Source organism: Glossina fuscipes, unplaced genomic scaffold (assembly GCF_014805625.2).
Source record: "Glossina fuscipes isolate IAEA_lab_2018 unplaced genomic scaffold, Yale_Gfus_2 0, whole genome shotgun sequence".
Lineage (NCBI taxonomy): Eukaryota > Metazoa > Arthropoda > Insecta > Diptera > Glossinidae > Glossina > Glossina fuscipes.
In genome coordinates, this window is record NW_023998414.1 from 38,092,161 (window position 1) to 38,114,162 (window position 22,002).

Sequence of the window (22,002 nt, forward strand, 5' to 3'; positions counted from 1 at the left end):
TCTGTCAAATGAAAATACATCGCCGACAAATTTGCAAAAGACTTTGAAAGTGACTTAAGCTTTTCCAAGGACACGGATTCAACGCTCACACATCTATATGACAAAAACTTTTATTTTGAAAATAAAGAAAATTAGCCGCGCCCACTCTGTATTATTTAGTTCTTTTACTCTTTTCTTTCAGCATAAAGGTGATGGGTATAAAAAGTTCGACCATGACCGAATATAATTTTCTTACTTGTTACTTATCGCTGTTGTTCTTCTTTAATATTAATTAATCATCCCGTTTGACAATCTCTTCTTCACAACATAACATATATTTACAATCATTTAAAATTCACTTTGCGGTTTCTGAAAAACTTTTTCTATTCCTTTAGTTTTTTAAATGGAAATGAACTGAAATCTGTTACAAGCAAGTGTCACCTATGAAAACTATCAACGAGTCACTTATATCGCGATCTTTCAATGACCATTATAACCTTTATTATATAGTACCGTCGTTAAATCTTAAAGTCAACAAGTAAGAGAATTAGTATCGGCCGCGACCGCATCTTTTATATCCAGCACCGTCATCTATTGCATAACGGTCTCTGACAGTTCCTTGTATGCGTTGCAAACGTTGACGACAAAATGACGTCATGAAATACCCTCACCCTTCGGTGATGAGAATATATAAGAAAACATATCATTACTCTGTAAAGATCAAATTCGCAGGACTTGTTTTGTTTCCTATGTATTTAAAGTAGGATAAGCAGGCAAATAGTCTTTCCACTCATTTTCTTTTATAGCAAACAATTTGTTATTCTCTTGTGACTATTCTAGGGATACTGTATTAAATAAAAAGGGTATGGAAAGGGGAAAATCGCATTCGAAATTAATTAGGTGGATCGAACCGGCGACTAGTTAACACACCATCCTCCGTCCAAAACAAAAACCCGTTATCATCCATTGGGACTGCGACTGCTATACGTACCGAATTTGGGGATATATTTGAGAGAAGACCGCTCGCTCCTTCCGAAGACCATTGACTATGATAGGCCGTTTAAGTTAAGTATAGGCAATTACATCTATTTCTTTATTATTCGGACTATGTACAGTTAATTAATAAAAGGAAATTGAACGGCAACGTCAAGGGATATTAGGATTTTTATTTAGGTAAGAGATATAAATGACGAAGGTAAAGATGCATGGAATAGCCGCAAGAGGCGTATCTCGGCATTAGGTTCTTTAAAGGTACATTTTTCAAACGGAGGAAAAATTCAATTTTTCATAGTTCAACTCAGAGATGGTAATTATAAGAAAAACTCTCCAAAAAATATGTAGACGCAGATAATCAGGATAATAATGATGTTTAGATTATCAAAAATTATTCGTTACGTTCTTATATTATATGCAATATATTTAGTTTACTTTTAATGGCATGACGAGAATATCGAAACCATGTTTCTTCTTTCCGTTCTAACGAAATGTTTTTCCAACTTTAACTAAAATTTATGCATTTTTCTTGTCGCTTATAATTCATACGATTACAAACGAGAAAAGTGAACATAAACTTTTAAATGCTAGGCAGGCGAGCGACAACTTGCCTATTCATGTTTATATGTGTGTATTTGGCTAGGCTTACTTCAAAAAGCTTATAGACAGTTTCATTAATGTTTAATCTGTTGTATGTAAAAACTTTTTGAAACAAATTTTTTTTTCATATAAAAGTTTTGTAAAATCGTTTAGTGTACGTTGAACATGATTTAACATGAATTATGATTAAAGTAAGAATAAATGATTAGTTTCTGCTTGGCATTGCACTTAAAAAGTCTTGTATGCGGCCTATTAATATGTTTCCTATTTCCTATTAAAACTATTAATGTAATACATCGATCGATAGTTTCCGGGACTTGGTAAATCAAAAAAAAAAAAAAAAAATCGAAAAAAAAATTAAGAAAATTATATTCGGTTGCGACGATTCTTTTATACCCATCATCGTCATGTTATAAAAGAGATTTAAAAAAAAAAAAAAAAAAAAGTAAATATATACACATTCATGTATATACCATAATATTAGATGGGCGTGGCTGACTTACTCTATTTTTGTAAGATAATTTTGTGGAAGTTTATGCTGTGCATCTGTTGCAGTTTATGAGCAACGCGCGAAAGACATGAAAAATGAAATTATTCGCAGTTCGAGCATTGTAGGCGGATTCATTGACCCAATTTGGGTCGTTTTCAAACTCTTTTGCAAATTTATAGACGACATCATTTTTGCGAATGGGAGGAATGTTTACTACGGATACTACACAGTTAGGTAGACGATCAGATGGACAAGACGAAACAATGGGCAGGCTTAGGCAATATTGGATTGGCGTGATCAATTTTTCCCGGTTTTGAACGGGTACTATACCATTGCCCATACAATATACGTTGAAATTTCCGTAGATTTATCACTAATTCGTAACAAAACGGTTTTTTATTCCTTTTAAGCAAGGGCAGCTGTTCTCAGTTCACGTGGAATGCTCAATATTTCAATCAAATTTGAAGGCGATAGTTCGTCTACTGCGGCGCAGTAGAATGCTTAAAGCGGTCATTGCACTGATGGACAGACGGATATACTTAATTACATCCACAATTTGGTCAAAATCGATGCGATAAAAACTATACCTGTCCTGTAATGTCGGTAAAGCTACCTTTTGGGCATCACAAATGATTTGACAAAATGCTTATATCCCTCCTCTTTCCGTGATCGGTATAAAAAAAACCATAATTGGTTGTGTTGCATCGAGACGGTTTTATAATTGCCGCAAATTTGTGCCCTGTTGTATCGAAACTGTGCTTTGCAATATATATGTATATATATATATATATATATATATATATATATATGCACTATCTTATACCTCCCATAAAGCAACGCAGGTGCTATTTCATTTTCTGACTATTATCGCCGTTTGCTCGGCCTTAAAAAGGAATGCATAAAAGTGTCATTTAAAGCGACACTACCTGTCTTTGCCAAAAGTTAAATAATAAGAGAGTAAAGTTTTATAAACTGGTACACACTGTCTTAACATTTCCTAAAAACGTGAGAACAATTTTAATTTTTCGAATTAAATTCAAATTTCCAAGAGACCACAGTAGCTAAAAGGAAAAATTGTGCGCACGGTATAGTAACTATGTGTGAAATAAGAAAGAAGAATAATAAAAATTCGTAGATGACATATGTTTATGTGCAAGCAACCCTTATTTTGGGTACAAACTTCAGGTTAAAATTTCATTCACATACAAACTTATATAATATGGTAGATGGGCGCATTTGATTTACGTACAACTGCATCTATTGCAATTACGTGTTGGCTTAGGTGAGAATTCGTATAGCATTTATATGAAACTGCGAAACGAAATTCGGTTTTTTTTTTTTGGTTTTTTTTTTTTGGGGGGTTTTTTTGGAAACAATGAATGCCGAAAACCCTGTTGCTGTAGATATGCATGTAAAATGTCGTTGTGTGTGCAACTGTACGCGAGAATGATAAAGCAACTAAATGTCATTAACGGAAGCGGACAGAATCAAATATGAAAATTTATCAGCGGAATCAGCAGCGGTAGCTTCCGCTTTCGATATTCTTTTCAATTTTGGTTAAACAAAACGAGTGATATGTAATTTAAAATTTTTTAAAAACTCTTTTTCATAGTGAGCAACACCAACATCACGTGGAATATCCATGAATATCGAAAAAGAAGACAAAACAAAATAGTTGCTCGTGCATGTAACTGCATACGATACGATGAGTATTCAACATGTATGTTTGTTTATGCGGCTATAATTTTCTTTTACGGCCCATTTTCTGACCCATTTTAACTATAGGCATTCACGTAACGTCCCCTATGCATATTCAGATACATAAAAATATATCTTACCGAACGAAGAAATTTTTTTTGTTTTCATAATAAAATGAAAAAAAAGAAGAAAGAAAAGAAAAAAAAAGAGAAACTTTCCAACAATTTAACTGGTAAACATAGTTATATAATTTTTTTGCGTTTTATATAGACTACAAACATACACATACGCATACACACTTGCACTCTATACATTCTTACTATTTCGGTTTTGCGAGGTCCAGTTTCAACAAAAAAAAAAAAAAAAAAAAAAAAAAAAAAAAAAAAAAAAAAAAAAAACATCCGTTTCATATGCACACTTACTCCTGGCGTGCGCTTTTTCCCCATATTTCTCTCTATAACTCAGTTTTTATGTAATAGTCTGTCTGTATGCGAGCACATACATATATACGTGAATGTAATCTTTACAATTTTTCATTGTTATTATGTTCTCTTTTTCGTGTTTTTTTTTTTTTTTTTTTCTTTCTTTAACTCTTGTACAAAAAGGAAGGCGTTAGAGTCACTTGTCCCTGGGATTTCAAATTGATTTAATCAAATCTGAATTTGTCCTTACGTCCAGCTCTATATTATTATAATACATGTAATCGTTTAGCACTTGAAAAGAAAATTAGAATTCTATCTTCCACATAAACTATTATCTAATAATCTTCAGATCAAGTTTATATATGAGTATCGTTTCAAAAATCTTCTCAATTATTAGAAAATGTAAATAAAATATAAAAAAAAAAAAAAAAAATAACTGAAATTTGATAATATTTTTACCAATAATTAAATAAAGTTAAATAACTTAGTTAGATAGCAGTTTTCTGTTACGTAATCTCATCTTTGATCATTGGCACGCCCTCAAACTACGAAAAAAATAAAAAAAATATGATATCATTTACGAAAGATATCCTACTTTGTTTGCATGATAACGAATAAATTGATGTCCAAGATTCGCTTCAAAGCTTATGTTACGTAGTTTCCATGCATTCCTTTTTATTATAAAATTGTGTTGATGATGTGTATGGATATATGTACATATGCACGTAACATTTTCATGTATCTACGTATACCGCTATACCTCAGAGAACTTTATTCGTATTTTTTTCATTTTATTAACTATAGCAGAAATAAAAATTGTCTACAACAACACTGTATGATTGTGATTGTTTTTCTGAAGGTATGCGTATGTATACGTATGTGTGTGCATTGTATGCGTGCACGCTGTAATAATAAATATCAGAAACTGGGAAAAAAAAACCGCACAGCACATGTATTCACATATGCATGTTGGTTAATAATGTTGAAACAAGTAAAACTTTTATTATAATAACAAAAAATATTTATTACATTTTTATTTTAAACATTATATGTAACGAATAAAAATAAAAAAAAAATTAAAAAAAAGACTGAAATTATTTAATTAAATGCAAAAGATTTTTTTTTTGCTTTTTTTTTTTCTGATAAGAAATATTTAAGTTGGTTAAAACATATCTGATATATTAATAGTTTTTCCACTCGCGGCAAAAGGATAACAAGATATTGTCGAGATATCGAATGAATATGTAAATGAACATGCGACACTTTTGGTATTCTCTTATCCCACTACTATCCGCTGTGGTCATATGGCAATTTTTTATTCCACTTGTTCCAGCGCAAATTCATGCATTCTGAACATTTTAACGCCTTACCTGGGCTAAAATTCTCTTGTTTCCCTCGTCCGGACGCGATTCATTCGAGTGTCCTAATCAGTAATTTTCCAGCTTCGGCTTGTCAGCGGGAACGGTCCATTGCGGGAGTTTCGTGACGGCTGTGGTTGGCTCAAATCGTGGGAAGAGCCTCGGCTCGGTATGGAGTTACATAACAACCGGTTGTCTGACCCAAAGATAGACAGAAGTTTGAGATAGTGCCTCGGCCTCACCCGAGGGGGAAGATACGCTCATATACGTACCTCCACTGGAACTCGACGTTTTTCCTCGGGACGCTGACTGTGCGTTTCCACACCTCGTGTGCGATCGGGCACCTTTGGGGTTAGGCCTTCCCGGCAGAAATCCACGTTAAGCACCTAGAGACATTTGTCCCAATCAGTTGTGCAAATATTTTAATGGAACCAATTATACATGTTTTCAATCTTACTCCTCTTCTTTTTTTTTTTGTCGTGTCTAGTAAGATTCTCCCAGATACCTGGAAATCAAGTTATATTTTACTGCTGGCTAACTCTGACAGTAGACAATCTATTGAGAAACTATAGAGGCATGGCGCCCTGTCTAAACTGTTTGAAAAACTTGCTACAAAGAGATTAGTTATTAATATTAAATCGCTCGTCTCACCATCTGTCGTTACTAATCTCTTAGAATTTTTTTGCCATCCCTTTGACTTGTTCATGTGTGCAAGGCATGCAGACAGATGTTATTTATATTGACGTTAGTAGTTAGACGTGTGATGTGTTATTAATTTTGTTATTAAATTTTAAATTCATTTTACTCCTGCAAATGTATATCGGTTTCGTTCTTCTCTTATGGTATTGTAAACAAAGAGTCAAGAGGAAATTTGGAGATCCGCAAGGTAGCCATCTAGGCACGTTGTTCTTTTGTTTATTTATAAATGATTTGCTGAACGTAGTTCAATGTATGCTGACGATGTTAAGCTTTTTCCCTTCTCGCCACACTGCGAAGATTTCCGTCGCCTTGAGTTCGATTTAATTTTTAGACTATATTGCTGAGCAGACTGTTCACCATCAATTTTTATTGTTGCTTAGATGGTGAGCCTTTCGAGTCGGTGCTGTCATTTAATGATCCTAGGGATGTTTTTAAATAGTAAACTGACACTTTAACTCCACGTGAAATCTGTTGCATGCAAAGCTGGATCTGCAGTAGTTAGTTTCTTTAGAAGGCGGCCAAAGGACTTTGAGGACTCTTACGTTACGAAAAATCTCTACACGGCTTTAGTAAGATCGTTAGTTGAATATGATGCGTTTGTAATTTGGTCTCCCAATGACAATTATTACATTGATATGGATGAGGAAACCCGGAAACAATTAGGACGGGATACTTATCGAAAATTCCCTCGGTATGAACACAGTTTACTTTTGATTCATTTACTTACTATTGAATGCAGAAAATTGGTTCTTGGAATAAGATTTTTAATGCAACTTATTCAAGTTGATATTTCATCAACAGGCAGGGCTTCAAGGAAATGCATCCCTCTTCGGGTTGTCGTGGTGTAGCAGTAATTATGAGCTCTTTTCTCCTTACCGTGTTTTACGTAAACAATTTAATGACTTATATGTATATTATTATGTATCTTAGGCTGAATCTCTGATTCCCATGATTTCATTCTTTGCAATATACTGACAATTATATTTATTATGTAGTTGCAATGAACAGTTCTTTTTGACTATTTCCTTGATTTAAAATTTAATTCTTTATGGGATTAACTTTGCTAGTAAATCCTAAAACTTTTTTTGACTTAAAAACGGATTATTAGTGACGATTAATATACAGAATTTGTGATATGATTAAAAAATAGCTCCTTCAACTGTGTACACTAGAGGTGGGGAAAAGTAGTTCGTAGTATCTGAGCCTCTAAAAAAGATTTCCTCTTTGTCTTTAAACAAAACTTTTCTCCAAAGGAAAATTGTTTGTTTTACGGCTTCGAAAAGAGCAAACAGTAAGCAAACAGTATATGTCCCGGTTTGTCTAATTTATGTCCACTTTCGCTTTATTTAATTAAAATTTACAATTCACCTAAAGTCATTATCTTTCTATCTTGAATAAACAATATCGTTTTCAAGCTCACTGGCAAATTAAAGAAAATTCTTATCTGAAAAAGATAATAAATTCGTATACAGCTTGCGATAAAAAACAGAGATGAACGATATATGTTAAAAGATAAGTCCATTGGAAATATTTTGACTTCCAGTTATCATAATTTCCTTCAAGTCGTAACATTGTGTTGAGTAAAATATTTGAAAATTTTCGCTTCTTGCAACGTCTTACTTATGTTTACGAACATGTTACAATTGTTTTTATATCCCGCACTAAAACGTATATTAAATTCACTCAGGGAATGTATCCTACACGTGTAACATGGCGATAGTCGGAGATAAATGAGGAAGAATTGGCAGCAGTCTAGTGAAAGTGTGTCCAAATCGTTTAGAGTTATGTCTTCATCACTCCCGCATCATCGTTTACTATAGATAGGAGGAAGGCATTGAGATATGAACTGCCGAGCATTAACTCGGTATCTCGGTATCAGCTACTCATATGGATTTTATCACTAAATAGACAACACAAAGCTCAAATATTGTGTGCACTCTTGACAACCGTAAAATTTTCGGGTCACTTTTATTACCATAACCCTGAAAAAAGAGATCTAACTTACGATAAGTAAGAAAAAAAAAAAATATATAAAAAAAATTTAATCAACATTTGATAGATAGAAACATTTCCCAAAGCCAGCTGAGCGGTGATTGTAAATTCAATTGACCAACGCACACATTCACAATTCAAAGCCACATTTTTCAATTTCTCTGCATTAATTTTATGTTTGCGGGTAAATATCAAATATTCGCCTCAAGGCATATAAAATTTTCTTCATATTTAAATTGTAAATTTAATTAATTGTGAATTTATAAATTAATTTCAATTTTAATTTTTTTATCAATAAAGCAGGCATTTTGAATACTATGACGAGAGACGCAGTCTTTTTCTCAATTTGCCCGTTTTTCTACCTTTCTGCCTATCTGTCTGTCTCCCTGTCTGTCTATCAGTCAGCCTCTTTGCCTACATGTCTGCTCTACATCTCTATCTCTTTGTCCGTCTGTCTGTCCACTCATAATTTTTCGACAAAATTCATTTGATAATAGAATTTCGCCATGACGTGAAAAATTTGGATTGGCTGAGTTCATCTTTTTGATCGCATCTCATACAAAATCCCTAAGAGAAAGCATGCTTTCAAGTATAATTTTTAATGCCTTGTAACGAAAATAACTAAAAAAATTTGATAGAAACGCGATGTATGGGTGATGTGTTCAATGATCGATCCATTCCCGACTGCAGTATTTTTACTTGTTTCTCTTTTGAAGAAAATCCATACTTACCACATAGATCAGATGAAGACACTTATCTTTTATTTTCTTCAATATTATTAGAATATATGCTGCACACACAGCGATAATAGTGATAAGTTAGCGATTATTTCAAGTTGAAGGCGCATGTGAATGCTTTTGCTTCTACTTATAAATCGAAAATGTTATATAATTAAAACGCAACCCCTTAGAGATCAAGTATTAATGAAAAGTTTAAATTAACGAACCTAAACAATAATATCTCGCCTGTACGCTTCGAAAAGGATAGCGCCTTCGCTGAAGCGTAATCCATTAGGATTACAACTTAAAGAGTTGCACTCTGTTGAAGATTGGATACTCCACTGGACATTGATTTATATGATCAACGCATTACGTTGAGCTTAGTGTCCAGCTAATTACGCGATAGACTAAACTTCAAATCGAGGCACGTGGTAGATGTACTGCTAAACTTTCATTTATAAATCCTTAAAAAAATTCAAACCCCAATGAAACATTTCTTTTTCTAAAGATGAATTCATTTCGTTTTCATACGTATGGAATCGCATCCAGAAACTCTGCTGCAACACCATCGGTGCTTCAATCGTTCGTTTAGCAAGGCCCGTAAGGTGAATCCATACACCTGAAAAATTCACTCTAGCCAATCTGTTCCGATAATTGATGGCGAATATGAACAAGCGTTGACCGTCATTGAGATGAGGCAACTTACGTACTTACTTACTTACTTTTTTTTCTGCCATCAAGAGATCAAAAGTGTATTCATTTTGGGAAAGCATATGCAACGCCCATCATAAATCTTCAGACATGCTATGAAAACTAAATGTATACACTTGATCAACAGGAAATTCTAAATCGATCCGCCTCAACGACGGTGTGTCTGTCTGCGCTTAACATTCTGCTAATTGTTATATATGGGGAAAAACATTGGAAGCTCTTGCACGCATATCGGTATTACAAATCACTCAAATCGTTCAGAGGACACGCCCACAGTAGAACATAGACTGAAAACATTATCTAAAAGAAACCAAAAATAGGATCCTTACTCTTTTCTTATAGAGACCGGGGTAAAGGTTACAATTTCCATATCTTACAGATAATCACATCACAGTACCGTTATGAAATACGAAAAAACGGTCCCACTCACCCGATATTATAGAAAACAGAAATTCAATTTAATTTTTTTTTTTTTTTTTTTTTTTTTTTTTTTGTTTAACAAATTTATTTATTCATTCAATTCTTCGCTTTCCGTTAACTTAATTCAAGTACATGCAAAAAAGAAAGGTTAAAAAAAAAAGCACTTATTAGATAATAGAAACTAATTAAATCGGTCGGTCGCCACCTTTAAGAAACTAAACACAAATCAATTAATCATCAGAGTGTAACATAAAATAATCCTCTACGATTCCAACGATTTTGAAAATAGAAATTGATTTAAATGATGAAATGTTAAAAAAAAAAACACATATATATATATATATATATGTATATATATATATATATTTATATTTAAAAAAAAAAAAAATATCGGCGCGCGAATTGCAAAATCATATGACGGAAAACTAAAAGCTTGTAAACAACGAACAACAAATAATTTCATGAAATCGTCATGAGTTTGAAATTTTCTATTATGCCACAATCATTTGTACACACATTGGCATATATAAACAATGAAACTCACCGCACGTGCATCACATTCCATGGTAATGTGATATAATCCCATGAGCAAAAGGCTCCAATAGAATGAATAGAAATGTTGACGACGTAACATCATGATGTTGAAAAGCAAAACACGCACAAATAAAAAAAATATTTTCAAATTAGTTTTTTCAAATTGTTTTATTATTTTTTTTTTTTTTTTTTTTTTTATTTTTTTAATATTTTTTTAAATTTCCTCCTGTGGGAACTTTTTACACAATTAATTAGTTCATTAATTAAATTAATGTTTATATAGTCTTTACGGTTCTTGTGGCTTAAAGTTTTTTTTTTTTTTTTTGTCTTCAATTTGAATAAATATCTATTAAAATATTATTTACTTCTTTTGCATTTAAGAATAAATTTTGAGAAGAGTGAAAGCGTTTTTGGCGTTATTGCGTTACCTTACGCTTTCAACAACCGCTTGATTCTGTCTTAAAATCTCAACTAACATATCCTTAAAAGCAGAAAATCGCATAAAGCTTCTACTACATTAGTTGAATTCGCCGCAGCGAATAGCTCGCCTTATATCATTGCTCTCTCTTCTCGTTGTTATCTCGTTGTCTCTTACTCTCTCCTATTGCTTGTAGTTTGCTTTCTCAGTTATTTTCTGTTTAAATTTCCTTCCTTCTGTCGCCTCATGCTAAACATTTTATACTTTTGTTTATATTCATAATGGTTAACATTTTCAACAAATACACGCACATCGCATGCGTGTTTATATATATATATATATATATATATATATATATATATATATATATGCGTATTTGTATGCGTGAAATTGTGTTTCTCTCAAGGACACTTACAGTTTTAACGTGCAGTATGTTTTATTTATTTATTTATTTATTTATTTTTATTTTTTTTTTTTCTGTTAATTTTTTTATTAGTACTTTCTTTTTTCTTTTTCTAGTTTTTGCTCTTTTGTTTTCGTTTCACATAGATTTGGTTTTTATTATGTTAATCACACTCAACGTGCTTAAGCTTCTGTAAACTGACATAAAACATATAGTATTGTGCCTATATATATATATATATTTATATATATATATATATATATATATATATATATATATGTATGAAAAGTCCACCGTAATAACTTAACGTGTATAGGTTAGTGTTTTTGTTTTTTGTCCCTATTTCATTGTTGTCATTGAGTTCAAGTTTCTATCTTATATTCGGTACACTCATCTAAATGGTTGTTGTAAATGTTATCTATACAAAGCTGCCATGACCACACATATAGACATATACGTACTACTTAACCAGTCTCTAAGGCTTTTTTGAGATAATTAAAAATAAGTGTTTGCGCATATATATATAAAAAGCCAAATATGTAATGGATTCCAGTTTACCATTTTTTTTTTTTTTTTTTTTTCCCCAAATACCGCTGAAAACTAAATGTTTTTCAGTCAGTTTTGTCTTTGATGTACTCGTCGTCACCACCTACCTCCACAATCGTCTAGAGAAATAACTTAAAACTTTGCAGTCGAACAAGACCGATTATTAAATACATTATAACACTTTGGCTAATATAAATTTTTTTCTTTTTTTTTTTCAATTATTTTCGTCATAAATTATTTAAAATTAGTTCATATTACCATCTAAGGGCTTAGCTTTCGATTGGGAGCGATTCAAAAATATAGACGAATGTAATGCAAAACTTTTCCAAAAAACAGTCGCAAACACTTTAATAGAAAATTCGAATTTTCAAAATAGGGCATTATACCGATTCAATCCATTGCCAATAGCTCGTATGTTCGAAATGTGTTAGTTCGAATGTAGAAAATTAAATTGAAATTTTTCGATCTCAATTACGATCTGTAATTGAATTTGAACACAAGCTTATATTAACATACGTTAGATAGTCAGGTAGGACGGACAGACATGATTATATCTGTTCAGAAAATAAAGCTTCAAGTTACTTTGATGAATTTTAATATATTAAAAGCATAAAAAAAAAAAAAAAAAAAATTCTTAATCAAAAATAGTATATGAAATCTTTTACATATCCTATGTATAAAACGGAAAGAGTGACAAGTTTTATCGGATATAAAAATTCCGGTTCAAAATATACGGAAACATTAGAAATTATTGCAATTATTTCATTCTACATTAACTGCACTGAGGATTATTAAGCATAACGCAGGCAAGAAGAAAATATTCGCCTTAAAGCGAATTTCATATATTCTGCATTTTCTTAAATTCAAAACACAGCTTCAAAGTGCCTTTAAATGCCTTTTATTTACGCATATTACCCAGAAGAAAAAAGAAAAGGGGAGAAAATTTTAGCTCATTGCCGTATTTCCTTCGTCTGTAATGCTCTTACAGTTAAATCGTTTTATGCAATATAGAGCTCCAGGTGAGCCTTGTCGACGATGCGATGGATATGTCGAAATTAATTTAAAATTTTACTTTATTTCGGTATAGATTTACTTTGTTGCGTCTCGTTAAGAATGAAGAGTATTGTCAGTGGCGGGATAAGCTGGTCGCAAGTGCAACGATAATTTTGTCTTTCGTTAAGCCGCGACTACGCACGCGATGAGACAAGCGAATAACAAATTGCTGGACAGTGCGGCGAAAATAAGAGTTAGTTTTATGGTTTCCATTGCGTTATTTAGTTTCTTGTTTTCCTGTAAATAAATAAATAATATATATATTTTCTTTTTATTGTTGTTTCTTTAGAAACTTTTAATTTTTCGTCAGTATATCAATTGTAACAATTAATTGCGAGCAGATAAGAATCATGACCACCAAGTCAATGTTTGTGGGTTACAATCTCAGATTAGCAGATATTGAGGAATACTGCTTAGCCGGTAAAAGGTATAACACTTGCCGATTGGGCATACATCGACTAGACAAGAACTCCTCTCCGTCCCTAATTTGTTTCTCTTTCCTTATTGCTCTTTGACGGTCACCGGATTCTACTTATAGGCGACATCCTCTCATTGATTGGTTATGTTAAACGAAGAAAGAGAAAAAAAACTCTGACTGGCTTTCCCTTTTCTTTTTTTTTTTTCTAAGAGAGACGAGTACTTCTAATATTGCCTTAAAATTATTGCCACGCATTAGATCGGAATTTCTAATAGAACATGAGCTCGGTGCCTTAGGACGTGCTCTTCTTTGAAGGATAAGCCCTGGGTAATACGAAAGAAGATATGGCATATTGAAGAAACCCATTAGTCTTATTAACGGTTGTTGGACTGAAGCGGCATTACGGGAAAAAAATCTCGATATTATTACTTTTGGCATATTGTGCTCGTTTTTCGATTCAGTTGTGTCAGCGGGCTCGCTGGTTTCGTTTAGCTGAAGCAAATCGTAATAATAATACTCAGCTCAGTTCCTCAAGGCGGGTTTTCAAATTTATTGCCGTTATTAATGGTTGGCTTAGTTGGCCTCAAGTTTATTTGCACTTTAGATAGTCTAAACCGTTTATTATTCCTCCTCCATCGTTATAATGCGGTAGCATTGACTTTTCTATTAAATATGAAAGTACATACAAGCCACGTTTATAATTCTTAGCATAGAAGTCAATAAAAAATAATTTCTTTCTTTCTTCCCCAATAGTAACCCAATAAGTTTTATACGTCGTTTAACGCTTTTTTTTATACAATGATGATGAGAAAAATGCGAAAATACGCTTCAATTTCCGCAGTGATTTCATCATTTGTTGCATATTTTTTTCTCCAGAGCATTCTTTTCTAGTTTGCAAACAGACGATAGTCACTTGGGATCATACCTGTAAAATAAGATAATTGTGCAACTAATTCGACATTAAATTCATACAATTTTATCCTTGTTGCCATCGATTTGCATTTTGCCCGCTACACATTGTATCCATTTGGAAAATAGTTTCCATATGCCAGGAAGAAATTACCTATAAATATTCTTACGATATTGTCTATTTCGTGCAGCTTCACATTTCGATTATCAAGAATTATTTTTCGAATTTTTTTTTAAACAAACTCTTGTATAATCACCTATTTAGAGCATCCTTTGCGCACAATATTATCGGTATTTGCAGGAATTTGTTTAAAATCAGCAAACCATCCACAAATAATTGTATTCGTGAGAGAAGAAGTGCATCCATAACACTTTTTTCATCCAAACCGATTCACTTGGATTCGGTTTTTTTTTTTCTCATCAAAAAGCAACATTTCATTAAAGTACGAGTTTCGGGTACTTCAAGAAAACTAATGTAATCAAAACTGCCTATAAATATTGACAAGCATCGTTTCACAATTACGATCATTCTACAAATAATGTGAAAATGAAGATCTGCCTCTCAGTCCCGAGAATTATTGACTTACGAGTGATGTTTTTTAGACCTTATGGCGACTATTCCTTTTGTTGCCTGTAAAGCATAAAAATATTGGTTTTACGTTGAGAAATCGCACTTTTATTGATGCTCAGAGAGAAAGTTACGTTTGTCGGTAAATCTGTCAAAATTAATTTTTTAGCATTGATAAGCTTTGTCATTTGAATATCTTGCACGTGAGCAAACAGATGGGCTTAGCTGAGCTTAGCTGAGCTTAGCTACTTAAGTTTCAGTTTTTTCCTTTCAAGTTCTACGACTTTGACAGTTTCAAAGAGCACTGAGGCAGCGAGATTGTTATTAGCATTTTGAGCGCCATTCCGTACTAATCACATACAAGTTGCTACAAGCGCCACAAACTGCCATACAAATCTCTCACTTTAATTAAACATACGCAGCCAAGATTGAGACGTTCGTTTTAAAGATCTGCTATGCTCATGCTACACTTTAATAAGGATGTAAGATGCTATCAATTATCAAATCGATGAATATGTTCTTTTTGAAAAATTGAAGCATCTTGAAATTTTAGGCCATCCTTGATATATATATATATATATATATATATATATATATGTATTGCGATATTTTTGGCTGCTTTTCTATTAAAATTTTTATACCCTTCTCTTTTATTTATTTATTTAGTTTTTTTTTTGGCATTTACTTTGGGGAAAATTATGTAAAATATTTAAATAATGAAAATAGACGATGAATTTATGACTGGAGCAATTTTCACTCGAGTCGTTCGCGTTGGCAAGCAACAGCAATTAAAATGTTGTAAATGTTTGTTTTAAAAGCATATTTATTTATAGCTTTTATAAAAGCTTTGCAAAGAACCAAAATTTCTTGCGAAAATAAAAAACAAAACAAAGAAGAAAAACTATTGAGACCAAAGGTATGACAGAACATTAACTTGAAGTACATTTTTTTATACAAATTGCTCTATAAAATTGTTCTATCAAATTGTTCAGTAAAAACTATTTTTTTTTTTTTTTTTTTTGTATGTGAAAAATAGAAATCTGATGAGGCGATTTTTGTGAACTTCATCCCAGCTTTACGTCTTAATGACATGTAATAGATACAACTTTGTGGTGAAAGTTGATTCAGGAGAGATAATTGATATATAAATTTGCTACGTCCATTCAGGTTGGTTCAGTTCTTAGATGCCCTCCTACATATGTATAAGCCGATTTTAATATATTGTTTTTTTATAATGGAAACTGGTGAACGATAGTAATATTGTTGTTAATAAAACATTTATAGATAAAAGGAAAATATATTTCTTAATTAGATTCTTTCTAAAATTTTATACCTTTCTTTTCTAGCGATCGTTCAGTTTAGATATCTACATCTGGAATGAATTCTCCAATGCCCTTTAAAATATTTCTCGACTATTGCTTTAATCCCACAGATGAAGTGAACGGTTACCGCGGTATGTAAGAAATTGAAAGGCTGCTACCTATCTATCTAAGAAACATCCGCCTCTGAGTTGAAGTTCGGTTATCCATTCATCCTTGATGTCTCGTTTGTGAAAAATCATAGACATTTTGGCTTTAATCTTCATCTGGGTTGTTCACTCACGGGCCATATGTTTCCCAATGGATTTGTGAGCACAAGAAGCCGATCAGCAACGAAGAGGCGTCAATTTGATAATTATTTTCACGACTAGATGCTTAATAGATGTATGGCCGACGGGTGAAGACAGATGTAGTTATAGGAACGCCGCCACACGACTATTGAACATGTCTACTTGACCATTATCGTTGTTAAAAGTCCTCGATCGTCCGTGACATGTTAACTGAATGATAGCTAGAGCTTAGCGACAACTATGCGGGCTATGCAATTTCTGACCAGAGTTTTCTCTTTCATCTCTCGTACCAAAGATGTTCCCGTTCTCACATTTTCTGAATTCTCGAATTCTGGGCGAGTGCGATCGGAACCCAATTTTCTAAATATATTGTAAATACTTTCTGCTTCTAAATTTGATAGGTTGGTTTAGACTTCGCTCTATTCAGTGAGGTTTCTATCTGTCTGTGCACGTAACGTAGAATGTTTGTACTTTTGGCAGCACTGTTTGCTAGTTGACGGTCTTATAGTCGAATGTCGTATAAACTGTATGGGTCCTTATCTTTTCTCTTCTTTCCGGCACTCACGCGTCCAACAAACCTTCGGCGATGAATGACGTGCTCATCGCAAGTACCGTAGTGTCAAGTATTCACGTCAGCAATCCAAATTTCATTTTTCATATGTAGCTTACATAATAACGTATTGAGAAAGTGATCCTTCAAATTGCATTTTTTCATTCATTCGTTTGCCATTGTGCTGATAATATCCAGATGTGTATACCGCTGTCCTCATAAAGGATTAGAATATACTTTCTTAACGTTAGATTCTGAGACGAGGTTTTCTTGCTCGCCTATCCGCCTATACCTCTTCTTATCCATCGCAAGTTATTGTGTACGCATTTTTAGTCAATGGCCTTGAATCAAGCTTTAAAGTGGCCGTTAATCGCGCTTAATCATCCAAACAAAACAAAAGATTTTCACTTACAACTAATAGCGTATATAATATAGAACATTGTGCGTTAGTATTAACCTTGAAAAAAAATTAGCAAAATGGACCTAATTGAGTAGATATGGAAACATAAATTTTTACCTTGGCAAAAAAGGACTTTGTCCAACCATTTAAAATACCGGTATTAGGAAATTAGTTCACACGCCCTAATTTAATGAAATATTTTACAATTTTTATGTCTTAGTACAGAGTAGTAGATAGTAAAGATTCGCCCGAGAGTGCATATAATTTTCTTGCTCTTCTTATTAATTATCAGTTCATACTTTAGTCTAAGTATGCGAGTCATTTTGAATATCCTTTTAGATCAGTGGATTGATTATTAGGTATGTTGATTATTAAAAAAAAAAAAATCTCTAAAATATTCTATTAGAGAAGCAAATTGAATTTGTTTTTTTTTTTTTTTTTGAAAATTTTCAACTATGTTATGTAACTTAAAATTTTGTCTAATCTTAAGCTTAATTAAAAGTAATGTAATATCAAGGATGACATCGTCGCGAATGCTAAGGGGATTATCTTTGGCATAGAACAACAACACAAACAACAATACAATATAACTTAACGAATAAGTGAATTGCACAAATGCCGAGTGATGATGATGGAATAATGCGAATGAAAAGATAATCAACATTGGCAGCATTTTGTCACAATTGTTTAACTTGCTAAGCACGTTTTTCAACGTGCGCAACATATTAGCATTGTTGTGTTGCTGTTACTACTTATAGCTATTGACGATATTGTATCTATGTATCATTCGTGTACAAATAGATACGCAACAAACATACAAAATATAAAAGACATACATATCAACACTAATAACAAGAAAAATGAGTTAAAATAAAAAGATCAACAAGAAGAAAAGTTATATTAGCGCATCAAACAAGACAACAAGTGAAGCAAAGATAAGTAAAAATTTTCTGTACATAAACTTAAAAGGAAGATGAATTACAATAATTCGTTGAACAAGAGAGAAGGTTTAACTTAAATAAATGAAGGACAACATAAATTGATTGCCAACCATCAACTAGTAGTAGCCAGTGAGGACCACATTGATTTTACAAGCAAAAAGCAATCGAAACAATATTCACAAGAGTAAGTAAAATCAGTTTGTATTACATATTAAGTACAAAAACAATCACACAAAAAAATATACGCAAACACTTTAACGTTAAGCTAAGAATATGATTTGATGATAACTTACGTACTTAAGGGGAGATTTTCATACAATCTTAACAACATTGTAAATATTAGTTAAAGTCTTAATATTGAACAGACCTAGAATCGGCAACACTGATAATTATTGTGTATATACCGCAGTATCGAATTTATCGGATTTATTTTCAATGACACAAATAATCTTGGAAACTAAGGTCATTGATAGTTCTTGATTTATTGAAGTAAGCTAATGCTCCAACATGACTTCAAAGGAAAAAAATGGCGAATAGAGTTACATTGTATAATCTTTACGGCAAGCACACATAGGCATTTTTCGAGATTACATGGTAATTGCATTTTTCCCGTAAAAAAATGGCATTTGTTAAAACCGAAATCATTTACTTCGCATTGCAAAAAAATCAGTTATCATATATCTCTAGCATTGCCATCTTTATAATTACAAATTGCATTGATAGCCCACAAACCCGAATACCCAAATATTATTTTTGCAAACAAGTACAAGTTCTTTAGAAGCCTCAGATATGTTTCAATTACGCACCACTATACTTGTATACTATTCCACAAGCAAGGGCAACGGTCCAAAACAATTGGATCAAATTGGATCAAAAATTCAATCCAAATCTCACGCACGAAACTGCGTTTTCGGAAACATCAAATAGATTACACTATACCTATATACATAAATAAGGGTTCCGGTAATGACAGACGGTACACTTAAAAAAATTTGAATTCATTACATAACGTTATACATAATATTTGAGCGGCTTTTTATTGCAGTTCAGCTCTTTTATAGAACCGCTTATCTAAGTCAAGCTTAATTCTTAATCTGCAGCATGGACAATACACTACGCTACGGTTTCAGTTTTCCAAAGGTCTTATTTTTTTTTTTTTTTTTTTTTTTTTTTTTTAATTACCAGTACACTTTACATTGCTTGTGGTGTAGTGCATTTATTAGATACTTGCATGTATTCTGATCAATTTTTTTTTTTTTTTTTTAATAATTATTAAGCGAAATATTTTGCATAATTTTCTCCAACTTTTCCCATCTGTCTGCTATAATTTGGCAATACCTTGACATTGATTATGCAGCATTCCAATCATCGATCCATCGTCACCAGGCAAGTCAAGCTAAACCTATCTGAACAAATGCATAGCAAAACTTTATGGCTATGAATGTTTCGGTTTGATGGCAATTTGGATTGCTTTACTGGACTAGTGCGTGACTTTTTTTGGCTTGGTTTTTCTTTTTGTTTTCATAAATCGCCAGTTATAATATGCCACAGAAGACTCTTGTTTTTCTCTCTGGCAGGGAATAAAATCTCAATATTGAAATAGCATTTTCAGTCAATTCGTATGATAGGCATTTTTCCTCATTTTCGATCTTTCTCATTGCCATGTAAAGGTCTAGAAATAGTTGATTTATCAACTACTAAGCCGTTTGAAAGGTCTTTCAGAGTTTGAACTGAGGCTGCATCTCATAAGTTTTTCAGTTGCATTGTCTTTGAATTGTGTTGGCTTTGCCGGTCATAGGTTCTTTTGTTTTGTTTCCTTGTTCGGAACCATGGATGTCTGCTAAGATGAAATTGTAAAGGCAATTACAACCGTAAGCGGCTTGCTTGTCACTTATTATAAATGATCAGTTTTTTTTTATACCCTACACCACTTACCGGTATAAGGATATATTATGCTTGTGCGGATGAGATAGAGCCAACTTTAATTATCCTGAAGAATTAAGAATCGTTTTCTGAAACGTTTTAAATTTGCCGGTCCGTTTGCCTAGCTTGCTTTATTGTGTTCAACCTGCATGTTGCAATTTTTGGAAATCGAGTTAGTTTTGCGATCACTTCTCATGCAATTGCATTAAGCGAAGTGTTTTAAAGTACTTAACGGCAGGCCATGCCCCACTGAAATGTTTTTATTTGTTTTTTTTTTTTTTTTTTTTTTTTTTTTTTTCTGTAAAGAAATACCAAAGGTTTATAGATCGGCGCCAATTAGTTAACAACAAATCCATGTTATTATTGTTAGTGTAAATGCATCGCTAGAAATTTCCTAATTAATTTAATCTCAAGTGTGCTGACTATATAACGTAGTTGCCTTGGAATGCAATCAACTTGTTGGCAATCGATTTTTCTCTTTTTAATTTAATCATCAAATTCATTAGTATAATATAATATTTAGATATTAAACATAATTTTTTGATAACTAAGGACAACGCATTGTTGATGATGGCAATGATTTTGTCTATAATGCATAGATTAATTAGATTAATTAGTTATCAGTTTTCAAAAACATAAAACGATATTTTTCTCTCAAGTGTGTAGAAAGTGTTTTGTAATCTAACATTACATTAATCACAAGGATATTTGAATGGATTACGAACAGAGACGCAATGTAAACGATATTTTCATATGTTAAACTCAATATCGGATTCTTTCAATTCCAGCAAATCAATTTTCCTTAATAAACGCGTCTTGCCTACGGTCGCATTATCGCTAACCTTTAATCTTGAGATCTCGTCATTGCCAAGTTTTTAACTGGTTTGCAACGGCATAAGAGTTCACTCCCGTTTCGGATCTGTACAGGCTGCGGGTGTGTTCCTCGCGCTACACGGATGCACTCTTCTTTTTTTTCGTTTTCTTCTCTCTGTTTTTTTCGAAAAAAAAATGTTTTTTTTTGTTTTCTTTATTCTTCTTTATGCAGTTTAATCATATAATTTAGGATAAGATTTATTGGTAAGATTGCATCGAACTCGGCCATTCAATTTACCTTACCTGCAATAAACACAAAAATAAAATTTACAGATCATCTGTACGAGATTAAGAAAAATTAAATCAATTGATATACAAAAAGCACTTAATGAATATAATATACGTCTATGAGTTGAGTGCAAGGTATGTCGTCGACCGTGATGCAAACAAAGTGTGGCCTCAACAAAACAAAATATTTAATTCATATGCATTTTTAAAAACTAACATACCTTTTGCAATCTATCTGCCCGTCCGTTCGTCCGTCTGTCTGTCTGTCCGTCTATGTAATGTCCGTGTCTCCTGTCCACAAAAAAATAAAGCTATCAACTACAAATTTGGCTGACACATTGAAAATTGTTGCACGAACATTAGTAATGAAAATGGGCCAAATCGGTCGAAAAATACGACTGCAGTATCATTTAAACTAATCTAAGAAACTGACAACTGAGAATATCTCTACTTTTCATTGGTTTTTTGCTCAATTATTTATAGCCTAAAGCAGATAAATGTACAAAAATTTTAATTTGACTCTGTTACCGATGCTGTAGTACCGGTAC

General features: G+C 32.6%; 1 protein-coding gene across 1 annotated transcript in view; it reads right to left on the reverse strand.

Annotated features, from left to right (window-relative positions):
- Positions 1-10,797, reverse strand: part of LOC119634270 (bromodomain-containing protein DDB_G0280777) — an 81,676-nt gene extending 70,879 nt beyond the window's left edge. The window contains exon 1 of the mRNA XM_038028357.1: positions 10,626-10,797. Within this exon, the coding sequence (XP_037884285.1) occupies positions 10,626-10,718 (93 nt within the window). The 5' untranslated portion in view covers positions 10,719-10,797. The remainder of the gene's footprint in view (positions 1-10,625) is intronic.
- Between the last annotated feature and the right edge of the window lie 11,205 nt (positions 10,798-22,002).